A 13,313-nucleotide genomic window follows, 5' to 3' on the forward strand; every position below is an offset into this window, starting at 1 on the left:
GGGTATAACGTGGGCAGAGGGACTTGTGCGTTGAGAGGCCCTATGTACAGCTTGAAGCTCCGGGGAGATTAGCCCCGCGACTATGGGAATAAATGCCGGAGGGGAGGGGAGGGGAGGGGCAGCTGCTGGACCCCATGTAGGGAATGGAACCAAGACACCCACTTACCAGTGCCAGCCGGGCAGCTGTCAGCCTCCAGCAGGTGACCCGCTCCCCTTCCCCGAAGCCCATCTACCTTACTGGGCTTAAGGCGACTTTGGTCCAAGGTTGACCCCCTCTCAAGCAGCTTGGAGCCCCAGCTTGGCCCCAATCCTCGCACTGAGGACCCCTCCTCAGGCATGGAAACAGCCAGCTGCTAACCAGATTGGGGCAATGCTGTGTCCAGAAGGGCTCCAGGGGGCAGTGGAGGGTCACTTTCCAGTTCAGGACTGAGGGGCCACAGTCCAAGGCCAGGCACCCTCACCGAGGAAGCCCCAGAATCCTATTACAAAGGGTGGGGCTCAGCAGTTTTTAAGGCATTTCGGGAGGGTTTCCCCCACTCTGGGGGAGGGAGAACAGAGTAGTCCTAAGGAAGGCCTGGCCCCCTGCGTGGTGTGGGGAACCGTGGGATTCCTATGTCAGAATGAAGGAGTGGAGCCACGCTGGGGGAGGGGCTGGGAGGCGAGGTATCCCTGCCATCCCCCAACTCCCCTAAGGGTAAGTGCTTTGTGACCCATGCCGGAAGGGGGCCCACAGTTCCCAGGCTTCAAGACCCAGCTCCCCATAGGAAGGCCTCCCGTTCAAAGTCGAGAATGAGACTTCGGAGAGGGGTAAGGCCTGGTTCCCAAAGACGTGGCAGGATACCACAGGGCAGGGACCGCAATTCCCAGGCCCATGCGGACGTGGCTCAGTGATTTCCACATTCTTCTGTGAGCCTGGATGTGGCCTCAGTGCTCCAGGCACCCACTAAGAAAGGTTAACTTAACATTGGCACTTGAGATAAGACTTCTTCCTAACACAAGCCCACTGCTCCATCTCTGGGAGGAGTGAGTGGAGACGGGGCCTGCTGCCGAGCCTGGGTCACTCCAGCTCAGCTCTCGAACCCAACATGGGAGCCCTTGATCTGGGGAGACCAGGTGACCAGGAGACAAGAGTGAAGGGGGAAGCCAGAGTCTTGGTGGTCGGGAGTGAGCTGGAGGTCTCAAGCCTCCCTGGGATGGATCAGAGCCAGGCCCCTGTCTCTGCAAGTGTCCCCCTGTCCCCCCCCTCCCCCAGGGCTCTGCACTTCTCCAGGCTTTACCATCTCCAACCTCCACCCCCGCTCTGGCTTAAGTGCATTTTAGTAATTATTTCGTTAATAACAGCAACAACTCTGCATCCACACACCAGCCAAGACCAGCCTGCTGCCTGGCATGGATTCCTGCTCCCCTGCTCAGAGAGAATGATGGGTCCCGGATACTGCTGCAAAGCTCTGGAAACTCCCAGGAACCCAGGCCATGGGGCCCCGACACCGTCTTGGTGGGGGGGCTCACAGGGAACTTAAGGATACTCCAGGTTCAAGGGTCCGGGGCTTACCTCGCCCACCGCCCCACCTCCCTCACCGGTTCAGCTGGGCACGAAATGTACATAAGGCACATGGTCAGTCTTTCCAACCCATCCAGGGCTGGCTCCAGCTGCCCTGGGAGCTCTTGGGAGCCCGTGTTCCCAGGGAGAAGAGACTTCCTGGGCCACACTTAAAGCTTTAAAGTCCCAAGTCCAGCGTAACAGTCAAACCCCAAAAAGTCCACCACCTCGCCGCCCCGCAGGGAGCAGCTGTGAGGGTGATGGCTGCATACTCTCCACCGACTCATGGATCCAGCCGAGTCTTTTAGGGCTCCGTCCAAGTCCCCAGCTGATAGCAAGGTCAGCAGGTCCCCTCTCCAAAAGAGGGGGGGCTCCCAGTCTCAAAAGGGGAGGGTGGGAGGTAGGCTCTGGACAGTCACAGGCTTACCCTTGCCGCCAGAGTACCTGAGGACGGCCCTCCAACCACCATAACTGGACAGATAGGAACTGGTCCCGGCCTGGCCCCAGGAGGTCCCTCTGGCTCCCTCCGCGACGTGTGAGGGGCGACCGGCAGGGACAGCAACTCCAGTGTGAGGACTTCCAGTTTCACCAGTCGTGGGGAGGGCCAGGCCCGGTTCAGTCTCTCCAAGGGGGTGCCAGTGAGCAGAGAGCTGGCGGGCAGCGGCTCCAGTGTAACACCACCGCGTCCAGTGTGGAAGGGGCGCCCGGGGACCCGGGCCGTGGTGTGGTGCTGCCTTGGGGAGGGCAGCTCAGTCACACAGGCGGTAGAAGTGGAAATAGTAGTCTGTGGCCGGCAGGACCGGGGCCTCCACGCTGCAGTTGGCCTGACCCTGGGTGGGAGGGGAGCGGGCACAGGTGAGGTGGCTCTGGGGGTGCAGGGCAGGAAGCACCCCGCCCCCGGCGCCGACATCACCTGCCCCTGTGCCCCACGTCCTGCCATGCGCTCCGTGAACCCCCGCCTCCCTTCCCCGAGCCCCACGCTGAGCTACAGGCGCCTGGACCTCTGGGGGCAGGTGGGTGCCTGGGCTCACCAGCAGTGCCACCCGGAAGTGGTAGGTGAATTCTCGGAAAGACAGGATGGTCACTGGCCACTGGTGGGACGTGCCCTGGAGAGAGGGGAGAGAGAAGGGTGAACACAGCCCCCTGCCCCTATCCCGACCAGCAGCCGTCACCGGGGCTCCAGGGCAAGTCTCCCAAAGGGTAAAGTGAGCACTGAGAAGAGAGAAGGGAGGGAGCACGCTCTGCTTTGGGGAGTGATGGCAGCCCCCCCTCTACGCACACTCTGTGCCAGGTACCCACAAGCCCACAGCCGCCGTGCCCCGGTCCCTGCCTCCCCTCACCCATTACGCTCCAGGCACAAAGTATTTCATTAACCCCAACCTCACTACAACCCAGGAAGGTGATGCTGCTGGTAGATGAGGAAGCCGAGTTCCAGCCTAAAATCACAGGGCACCGGGTGGCAGAGCTGGGGTTGACACACGGGTCTGGTCTGCTCTCCTTCGCCAGGGAGCGTGAGGCCCGGCTTCAGACCGCTTGCCCATCTCCCCCCTGAGGCTTTGGCTTGGCCTCCAGGGATGTGGATTCTGGCCTGAGCTCCACATCTGAAGACGAGGGGCTGGCCGGGCTCTCCCTCTACTTCCGGGCACGTTCTCCTCTGCGCCTGTTTCGAGGCTCCCCCCCACCCCTCCGCTCGTTACTTTCTGCACATCCTTTCTCCTCAGCTAGAGGGTGCGTTCTTCCCGGGCAAGGCCTGGGTCCACCCCGCCTGCCTCCCCACTGCTGAGCCCAGGACAGGGCCTGGGCTAGAGGGGCCCCGACACATACTTGTTGAATAACCACGAATTGGCGAGAAGAAGTCCCCTTAACCCGTGCTGAGAGTCACAACTTTGGGTTACGTGGGGGTCACATGGCCAGTGACTTGCCATGTGAGGAGCTGAACAAGGAAAGGGTCTCAGCCATTTGGTTCTCCGAGCGGGAGGTAGGCCTCTACGAAACCGCCGAGAGATCTTCCAAAATGGTGGCTTGAACCATGCCGCTGCCCAGTGTGAACTCACTGGGCCCAGTGTGAGCCGCTGCCCGTGCTCCTTCCCGTTTCCTGCCCCCTAGCCCTTGCCACGTGTCCGGCTCTGCCAGAAGGCCACCCAGTCCCTGGCCTCCAGACCTCAGCATGTGCTGTCCTACTCCTGGGACACTGTCCTCTCTTCTTTCTCCAGCTGACCCCAAATCATCCTTCAGTTCTCTCTTAAACGTGACTTTTTCGGGGTGGCTGTTCTGACCCCGAGCACAGACAAGGCTGGCTCTCCCTGCCAAGGACTCCTAGATACCCTCCCCACCCGCACCGTTGCGTTCAATCCCAGGTTAGGCCCGGTGGGACTTTTGTCTTCCCAGGGGCTCTGTCAGGGTAGGGCCGGGGATGGGACAGAGCAAGGGCAGGGCCACGAGGCGCTCAGCCGTGACCAGTGCCCCCGTGCCCCCTCCCCGGGGCCCAGAGGCCTAAAGCGTCCCTTGTGGAGGTGCCTTCGCTCTGGCCCCCGGCTCCTTCACCTGTTTGGGGGCGCGGCTGTGCCCGGGGAGAGGAAGCTCTGGGGTGTGGCTGGCCCACGGCTTCCCAGTCGCCCCCTACCTGGGTGTCCTGGTAGGTGTGCAGGCTCTGTGGAAAGTCCCTCTCCTCACACGGCTGCTCCTTTGACATCAGGCTGCACAGCACCACAGACACGGGAGACGAAGAGCTGGGGGAAGGCCCAGTTAGCAGGGAGGTGGGGCTCCTGGGGGCCCCCTCCCAACCAGCCCTCCCCTCCACCTCCCCTGCCCCGCTGAAACAAGCCGCGAGTCCACACGCGGCCTGACAACGATGCCCACGGGTCAAGGCCCGAGACGGCCACAAACCCTTTGCCGTCTACCGTCCCACATGGCGTTCACACCCCGGTGCAACCACGGTGTGGTTCACAGATGAGAAGCTGAAGCCCAGAGACTGCCAGGGTCACACAGCCAGTCAAGCGCAGAGCGAGCAATAAAGTTGGCGTCGCTCCTCAGACCCCTGCCCCAGGTTGCCGGGGACCCCCACGTCCCTCCACTCACTTCATCTGCAGAGTCAGGCTGAGGTGCAGCGGGGTGCCGCTGCTGACAGGGATGTGGTAGGTGAAGTTTCCAGGCCTGAGAGGGCAAACATGACTGCTGCTTAGTCCAAGGCTACCCTGCTGAGGCCCTCTGCCTGGACTCCCCGCCCCCCCCACCCCCACCCCGTCTGTCCTGGAGCTCACGGAAAGGGACTGTGCCACCTCTGGGGTGGGGGAAGGGGGATGACATCTGAGCATCTGTACTGCCTGGGCTCACATCACCTGAGGGAGTCTGTCCTTGGGGTGAGGGGAGGGGGGCAGCCAGGCCCACCTGCAGGCATCCTCTGGAGCGCAGTACTGGGAAGTGATGGGCATTGAGTTCTCCAGCACCTGGATGGAGGTCAGGGAGGGCACTGGGTCTGCAAGGAGAGAGGCTGTTGGGGCAGGGAGGAGGGTGACAGGGGCGAGAAGCCGCCAAGCCCTTCCTCGCCAGACTCGCGTTCAGTCACACACACCTTAGTATAAATAAGTTTCAGGTCATTCTTTCCAGACCCCCCACAATGGCCAGGGTCACACCACCCTCCGCCCCAGCAGCACTACGAAGAGCCAGTTCCCGGGAGCCTGAGGCCCACCTCCTTGACAGGAACCTGCACACCAGGGGCAGGGATGGGTGCCGGGAGGTGCACAGGAGCCCGCCCACAGTGCTCTGCTCCTGACTGCACACGCTTTTCAACACTCAGTTCAGAGGCATCAGGTTGGTACCTTGAAATCAGCCATGGTGGGAGTATTCGCCACAAATCGGGGCTTTTTTTTTTTTTTTTTTTCCCTCCAGAGCCAACTGTGAGACACCTGTCAGCACCACACTCCTGGGGGCCTGTGGCCCTCTGTGAAGGAACCCACCACGACTGGCTGACTGGCTGGGTGAGGGCGGGACTGAAGCGTGACACGGAGGGCGGGTGAGGTCATCTCAGCTCACCTACAGGCTAGCTGCTGCCTGCCTGACCATCCCACCGAGGGAGGGGAGGCTGGGGCCACCGAACATGCGCTCAGCTCCGTGAGGCATAGCCAGGCATCCAGGGGCCCCAGCAGGCCCATGGGCCCACGGACACCACACACAGACAAGATGGAAGAGACCCTCACATGTCTCTTCTGGGCAAACTCCTGCAGTCCTTCAGAGACTCAGCTCCAATGTCACCTCCTCCGGGGAGGCCTTCCTGATCACCTCTCCACCCCCGCCTGGATTACGTGCCCTCCCCAGTCACCAAGCTGCCTGCAAAGTCCCCTCAGAGCTGCGGCCCGCCCCTACGCTGCCGTGTTCTCACGTCTCTGAGCCAGCCGGGGCCGGGCACGTGTGTCCTCAGCACCCCCAGCCCCCCACCCCCTTGTACAATTGAACTTCAGTCTCGGCAAGTCACAGTTTCTAAGCTTTTTTTTTTCCCTCTAAGCCACAAAACCCATCAAGTGAAAGCCAATGAGAAGGCCCAATACCTAGAGCAGAGCCGCCTGGGAAGCCTGGAAGGCCCCAGGCCTCCTCTGCAGCCCCCAGGACGGCCGGCAGGGTGCGTCGGAGGAGTCAGTGGCAGACAGAAAACCTGTGCGGCCAAGGGTTCTCTGGCTTGGTGACGACCAAAGCCTTGAGATTTGGAAAGCTGGGGGGGCGCGGGGGGAGACCCTACACAGCACCCTCCTTGCCCTGGCATGGGGGCGAAGGAGCCAGGCCCTGGTGTCAGGGAGATGGAATCCTAGCTCTGCCGCTGACAGGCCGAACACCCTGTCTCCGTTTCCCCATCTGAACTACGGGGACGACCCCCTCCTTGCAGGAATATGTAAGGATTAAATGAGGCGAGCTACATAAGGCTCCTGGCCTCATTCCCGCTACTTAGTAATGCCCAGCAAGCGTCTGTGGGCTGGCAATCCCACGCCAGGCGTTCAGGTGGCTGAGCTGAGAAGATGGGGGGCAAGGTAGGGCAAGTACCTGGCTGGCCCTGGGCCCGAGTGGGCCGAGCAGGGCTCAGGCCGGGCTGGGGAAGCCCTCTGCGGGCCCGGCCGTGGAGACCAAGGCTGGGGCTGTTCTTGGCTTTGCCCTGCCCTCCAGGGAAGGGGACTTCAGGGCTGGCCAGAGGCTCTGAGCTCTTTGGATGCTTGGAGTGGCCAATACCATTGGCCGACAGGCCCCAGGACTTGGCTCTGATGTTGGTGACTGGTAGGAGGGCCATCTGGCCGGGGCCTGTGGACAGAACCAGGGGTAGGCTGAGAAGAAGGCACAGGCAGCAACTGGCTACCTCCTGTCCAGCTTTCTCTAGGACTTCACCAGACTGTGGGTGACCCCCATCTGTCTCTTGGTCCCCTCAGGGAGACCCACCAGTCTTCCTCCGGAGCCTCATTCTGGGCTCCCAGACACCCTCCCTCCAATGAGTCTTCGGGGTCTTTCTCTGGACTCCCATAACACCCCCTCAACCTGAACCCAAGACAGCCATACCTGAGCGGTTGGTGGAGGGGCTGGGACTGGGGCTGAGGCCATGGCCAGGGTTAAAGCTGGAGCCAAGACTAGGGGCAGGGGTAGGGCTGGGGGTGGAGGAGGAACAGCAGATGACTGGACAAGGGCGGCTGGAGCACAGGTCCAAAGTGGGGATGACAGGACCTGGGGCTGAGCTGCTCAGGCCGGTGGTAACTGCGGAAGCCAGGGGCCGTATGAGCGAGCAGCAGGCAGCTGAGCCCCGCGCCCCCGCCGCCCCAGAACGCAGCCACCTCTCCCCCATCCCAACCCTCCAGACCCCCCACAGGCACGCACCCAGCAGCAAAGAGGGCCGTGTGCCTGGCAGCCCGGTGGTCACAGGCGACTGTCGGAGCTGAGTGGTCCCAAAGCTCTGGCTGGACCTGCTGGGGAAGGGAGGGCTGAGCTCAGAGGACAGCCTCAACAGGGAGGCCTGGGGGTTCCGGTGGAGCAGGAGGGACAGGAGGAGGCGGACAGGGATGGTGGAAAGGAGGCAGGGAGAAGGGTGGCAGGAGCCAGAGGCAGGAGGGCAGGGGCTCAGTCCAGACACGTACCATGGGCACCTGGCCTCACTCCCCCCAGGGTGCTGGGGCCGGAGCAGGGCCAGAAGACAGGAAGTGGACACAGCAAAAGAGCTAACGGGCAGCAGAGAGGAACAGGAAGGGGGGATAGGTGCAGGGGAGGAGAGAGAAAAGAAACAGTCAGAGATAGCCCAGGAGCTGAGGTGACAGTGGGCAAACAGAGCCCAAGATCCCACGGTGGCCCTCTTTCCCCTGCCCCTCCCCCCATGCCCATTCCAACCTGGGCCCCTCGATGCCCTCTGACTCTCAGAGGCCCAGCTACCTAAAGGAGCACTGAACGGGCCCACGAGACACACTGGCTTCGGTAGGGACCGGGAAATGTCTGCCCCTCCTCCAGGGAGACCTTCCCAGCCACCCCTGCAAGCCTCCAGCAGGCCGAGAGCCTGAAGCGCTATCCCCTTTGGAGGAGACAGCCTCCACGGCTCCTCTGACCCTGGGCTGCCCACCAAAGCCCCGCCTGTCCTGGCGGCTTGGCCAGCAGCCAGGCCTCCAGGGACATACCCATCGGTTTCCACCAGGTCCTCCTCGGTGCGCAGGCTCAGCACATACAGTGTAGACATGGACACCACGCTGGGAGCCACAGAAAAAGGGCCACTGTTAGAGCTGGAGCTACTGTCCCGGCCCCTCTCTCTAGGGCAGGGTCTGTGGTCCTTGACTCCGGGGGTTGGGCTCGCGAGTGACAGCGAACGGTGCCTGCGAGTGGGTCTCCCCAGCCCCAGGGGCACGAGACCGAATGAGGCAGCCCACTTCCTTCCCTGAGACGTCCCCCTGTCCCTCCATCCCTCCGTGAGGTCTCCTCTCCCGGCCACATCTTCCTCTTCCCCCCAGGCCTGGGCCCAAGGGACAGCTCAACTTCCCCAGCCAGCCACCCCTGGAGCCTGGGGGACAAGTCACCTGAAGGCCATGACCACCACCAGGGCAATGATGGTTCCCTGCAGGAAGCGCTGGCTGATGCAGGCCTGGTCTGGGACCACAGATGACGACTGAGGACCGAGCGTAAAAGGGGAAGAAGCAGAAGAGGCCCAGACTGAGGGAGCCCGTGGTCTCACTCAGTGTGGACTCTGCTGGACGTGGGGGTGCTAAGGTCTGCTCGTTCCTACGGGGGGGGGGGGGGCAGCGGGAGACGAAGGAGAAACGGGGCCAGAGGGCTAGAGAGCTGGGAAGCGAGGGGAAGTGCTTGCAGTCCGAGAGCCTGGAGGAGGAGGGCCCCGGTCCCACCCGCCTCCCATCCGCGCCCATCCTCACCTTGCTGGCCACCTTGGGGGGCCTCTTCTTGTGGGGGACGCTGCCCGCCCGGCTGAACTGGCTCCCTGCATGGCTGCAGCAAGAGGGCCAGGGTCAGAGGTGCCTCTGGGAAAGGGGTCTGGCCCCCGCCTGGCCCCGCCCCCACCTGAAGGCACCCGAGCTGCCAGTGGACTTGAGGCTGTCCAGCCGCCGCAGTTTGGCCAGCTTGTGGCTCCAGCGCTCCAGCTCGTCAATGCGCGTCTCCAGGTTGTCCGTCAGCTTGCACAGCTCCTTCACGGCACCCACGTTCTCCATGAAGATGCGCTCCTGCCGCGGGCGGCCGGCACGGTCAGCCCCTGGGAACCCTGGGCTACAGGGAGCAGGACCCACGGCCGCCTGGAAGTCCTCAAAGCCTCCCTGCCCAGGTCGGCCTCGGCAGCCCCCAACTCCCCGCACCTGCCTCCAAACAGCACCCCCGCCTCTGCACCTTTGCGCCGCCATCCGGCCAGCCCTTCCCACCCCTCCTCGCCGTCTGAACCCCGTCTCTCAGAGGCTCCCACCCTCTGATGAACGTGGTATCTCAGGCTTCAGCTCCTTATTGCTCAGCCAAGGCCAAGACATAGTACTACACGCTCCTTGATGCCCGGCCTCATGCCAGGTAGTTCCAAACATCACCCTCACGCTCCGCTGTGTTATTTCGGCTTCTCAATAACCACCTGGGAAGGTCTTGGCAGCGGACTATCTCTAGCCTCCTTTCAAAGGGAAGGAAAATGATCCCCAGGGAGCTTCCGCTTGCTGTGGATCACACAACCATCGTGTCGCCAAGTCCCCAGCTGGCCCTTGAATGCTCACCCCCTTTCCCCGGGGGCGGGGGTGGGGGGTGGGCAGGGGGCTCCGGAGGCAGCATGAGAGAAGACTGGGCTGCCTGCCCCCTCTGCACTTCAGTGCCCCCAGTCTCTAAGTGGGAGATAACGTCCCAGCTGGTCCACCCACGTCCCTTGGGCTCTCTCCATCCCCCCACCCTGCAGACCTTGTTCACCACCAAGAAGTTCTCTATGGTTTTCCCATTGGCAAAGACCACGTCTCCAGTGTCCTTCACGGCCTCAGGCAGGATCTCCTTCACCTCCTGGGCGATGACACCTGGAGAGTGGGGGAGGGTGGGGTACAGAACACCCACAGCACCAATTATAATGCAAGGAGGGCCCCCAAGTTTGAAGAGGGCGAAATTCTGAGGGCTAGAGATTTGGGATCCAAGGAGCACTGGAGCAGGGGGCTCCCACGGACCAGTGTTCGGAAGGCTGCCGCTCCCTGGCTCCGGTTGTGGGGTTCCCTGGCCTGGGGGAAGGGTGGATTCCTGGGTGTAAGGCTCCCAGGGAAAGTGGGCCTGGATAGAGGCAGGATTCACCTAAGGAGCAGAGGATGCCGGGACCACGATTCCCGGACTTCTAGTGTCCCGGGCACCCAGGGCTGAGGGGCGGGACTTCTAGAGGGCAGGATTCCTAGGCAGGAGTTCCAGGAGTCAAGGAGAGGGGTTCCTGGGAGTGGGGTTTCCAGCGGGCTGGGACAGAGTTGCCAGAGGACAGGGACAGGGGGCGGGGTTACTGCGGGCCGAGGCTGCTGGTTCCGGGACCCCAGCTCCCGTCGAGGTAGGCAGGTCCCTACCCGTCTCTGGTGCCGTGGCCTCGATGCCTGCGGTGGCTGCAAACTCAGGCTTGTATCTGTAGTGCACCAGCCGCATGCGTGAGATCCTCTTCAGCTGCTCCGTGGTGTCCACCTGCACGGGAACCGGGGCCGAGACTGAACCCCTCCCCTCCCGGGCCCGTCCGAAGTAGGCCCCGGAGCTCAAGACGGTGGGGACCCAGGGTCTGCGGTGCGGAGGGGAGACCTTGCACCAGGGTCGAGTTCCAGAAATCTAGAGCCGGCCTCCCCCATTTCCTTCCCCTGCCCTTCCATCTGCCTCCGCCCCTCCACGAGCCCCGCCCACACACCAATCCGCCCCTCGCGGCCCAGCCCTGCCCCCGGCCCCTCCCGCGGGAAACTCAGCTCTTCCCGCCGCACAGCCCCGCCCCTCGCCCACAGCCCCGCCCCCACCTCCTGCACGTGCTCCTTGGCCCGCAGGTCGGAGGGGTGCATGAGCGAGCCCATGACCTTGACATTGCCGTGCACAACCAACGCCTCGTCGGGTCGGTCTGTGTTGATGCCCACGCGGCCATGGTGGAAGACAGTGTCGGGCACCTGCGCCCGCTGCCACAGCACGTCGCTGTCACTCTCAAACTGGCCTGGGTTGGAGGCCTAGCACAAGTGGGGGGGGGCGGGGGGGGGGTTGGATCAGTCCCAGGGGACGGGGCACCTGCAGTGCCCTGGGAAACCCTGCCGCCACCCCTCCCGCTCCAGGCAAGGATTCTCACTCCACCATGCCCAACTTCAACTGACCCTCTCATTGTGGCACTTTTCAGTTGCTTGTGGGATCTCAGAAGGCTACCTAGGTCTTGTGTTCCTCCACGCTTGTGGCTCAGAGGGTGGGAACTTGCCCAAAGTCATACCACTAGCACCGAGTGGGATCAGCATTCTAGCTCCTGACCACCCCCCGCCCCCAGTACCCCGTATTCCTCCTGGGTGCTGTTTCTCCCAGCTCTGGGGAGGACTCTCAACCCCTTGGGTGGAGATGGCCCTCACCCTCACGATGATGCGCTCTGAGATCTGGGCAGCCAGCGTGTAGTTCTGGTTCTGTGCATGGGCCTGGAGCGCCACCACCAGCATGAAGTACCTGGGGTGCACAGGGGTTTAGAGGCACCCAGGGCCCTGCCCCACCTGCCCCTGCGCCCCACCCACCCTTCCCACGTCTCATGTTCAGTGCTGAGGCTCCTACCACCCCTAGCGGCCGGAGGAGGGGCGGGGGCATTCACAGCTCATCCCACAGAAGAGGAACCTGAGTCTCCACCAGGGGGCAGACATTCCCCAGGACCCACAGCCAGGAAACCTTTGAGCTGTTTCATCCAGAAGCCGCGCTTCTGGTCTGTCTCATCCTTAAATCAGTTAGCCTTAGGTACGAGTCTCAGGTCTCTCATCTGTAAAATGGGTCAGTCTGTGGGACACTGACTATGGGGTGGTGTCCTGCTGCCCTTCCTCCTCGGAAATGGAGGGCCTGCCAAGGCAGAGGTCAAGCCCGCTCACCTCTGGTCAGGGTTAGGTTTGCCCTTCTTGCGCATGTTGTTGGCAGTGGTCTCACTGAAGTGCAAGCGCCCCACAGTCACCTTCGTGACCTGCTCAGGAGGCAGATTGACCCTGCAGAGGCGGGGGGTTGGTATTCAGTGGGCAGGGAGGGGGACCCAGTCAAGAATGTATAGGAGGCAGACACTGAGGGTGCCAGCCGGGCCCCCTCAGCTCCCAGCCCAGCTCCAGGGTCAGCCTTCCCAGGTCCTCCCCCTTCCCCCCACAGGGCCAGACACTCACGTGACAGGGTTAAAGGGCCGCTTGCTTCGGTCGGACTGTGACTGCTCAATGTTGATGGACTGGTTCAGGGCCTCCAGCTGGGGGAGAAAGCAGGGCCCCCGAGGCAGATCAGGGTGAGGGGACCCCCTGGTTCTGCTTCCCTTTACCCACTCGGCCCAGGCCTGGCCCAGCTGGACCTCCCCGGGAAGAGGGGCGGCCCTCTCTTCCACGAGGGCACAGATAGTCCCATCACTCCCCCACCTCTGCACACACCCACCCACACACGTATTCCACAGAAACACTCACAGCCCCCACGTCCACACCCGCGCACACCCCGACCTCCTCGTACATATCCCAAGCGGGCCTCCATCAACACACACACACACACACACACACACACACACACACTCTCACTCCCCAGACCCTCTCCCACATTCACATCCAGTCCCCTTAACCCTTCAGTGAGCACCGGCTGAGCCAGGCCAAGGAGCCGGCCCGGCTCCCAGCACTGAAGGAAACACACCCAGCCGTTCCCCCAGGATGCGCAAGGGCTCCAAATCAACCCCTCCTCGGGGTGCTGGAGGGGCCTCAGGGCAAGTGTCCCCAGGGACCAGGGACCCCAGCAGAGTGACCAGGGAGGCCAAGGAACGGTCTGCCAGGAGAGGAGGGATGGACTGGGAATTCTCAGGGCATCCCAGAGAAACGGAGCTGCTTCCGGAAAGCAGGTGCTATGAACAGGCCCAGATGGTCTGGGGCACAGCAAAAGGCAGGGCAGGAATGAAAGGCTGGATCCCAAAGGCCTTTGTGGGCTAAGCTTAGAAGTCATGGCTCTTTGCTGGGAGGGCACCAGGTGTCTCAGGGGAGCATGAGCTGAGCGCCAGAGTAGAAGCCGCTATGGACGTTCAGAGAAGTGGCAGGGGGCAGAGGGGGCACGTGGTCTGGTCCAGGGGGAGGCGGAGGGGAGACGTGAGAGGAGGGACCAAGGC

General features: G+C 62.8%; 1 protein-coding gene across 6 annotated transcripts in view; it reads right to left on the reverse strand.

Annotated features, from left to right (window-relative positions):
• Positions 1–1,227: 1,227 nt before the first annotated feature.
• The window catches only part of MYRF (myelin regulatory factor), a 32,411-nt gene continuing 20,325 nt past the window's right edge, over positions 1,228–13,313 (reverse strand). For 2 of the 6 annotated variants that reach the window (XM_047823979.1, XM_047823984.1), the window contains 18 exons: positions 12,349–12,425; positions 12,070–12,180; positions 11,572–11,662; positions 10,987–11,187; positions 10,558–10,669; positions 9,926–10,035; positions 9,062–9,222; positions 8,917–8,989; positions 8,566–8,654; positions 8,173–8,241; positions 7,388–7,476; positions 7,076–7,267; positions 6,572–6,823; positions 4,928–5,030; positions 4,619–4,693; positions 4,164–4,269; positions 2,572–2,646; positions 1,228–2,370 (listed from right to left, as the gene is read on the reverse strand). In XM_047823979.1, coding sequence (XP_047679935.1) covers positions 2,290–2,370; positions 2,572–2,646; positions 4,164–4,269; positions 4,619–4,693; positions 4,928–5,030; positions 6,572–6,823; positions 7,076–7,267; positions 7,388–7,476; positions 8,173–8,241; positions 8,566–8,654; positions 8,917–8,989; positions 9,062–9,222; positions 9,926–10,035; positions 10,558–10,669; positions 10,987–11,187; positions 11,572–11,662; positions 12,070–12,180; positions 12,349–12,425 — 2,067 coding nt within the window. In that variant the 3' untranslated portion in view covers positions 1,228–2,289. The remainder of the gene's footprint in view (positions 2,371–2,571; positions 2,647–4,163; positions 4,270–4,618; positions 4,694–4,927; positions 5,031–6,571; positions 6,824–7,075; positions 7,268–7,387; positions 7,477–8,172; positions 8,242–8,565; positions 8,655–8,916; positions 8,990–9,061; positions 9,223–9,925; positions 10,036–10,557; positions 10,670–10,986; positions 11,188–11,571; positions 11,663–12,069; positions 12,181–12,348; positions 12,426–13,313) is intronic. The other 4 variants (XM_047823980.1, XM_047823981.1, XM_047823982.1 and 1 more) reach the window with 4 other exon arrangements.

Source organism: Prionailurus viverrinus, chromosome D1 (assembly GCF_022837055.1).
Source record: "Prionailurus viverrinus isolate Anna chromosome D1, UM_Priviv_1.0, whole genome shotgun sequence".
Taxonomy (NCBI): Eukaryota; Metazoa; Chordata; class Mammalia; order Carnivora; family Felidae; genus Prionailurus; species Prionailurus viverrinus.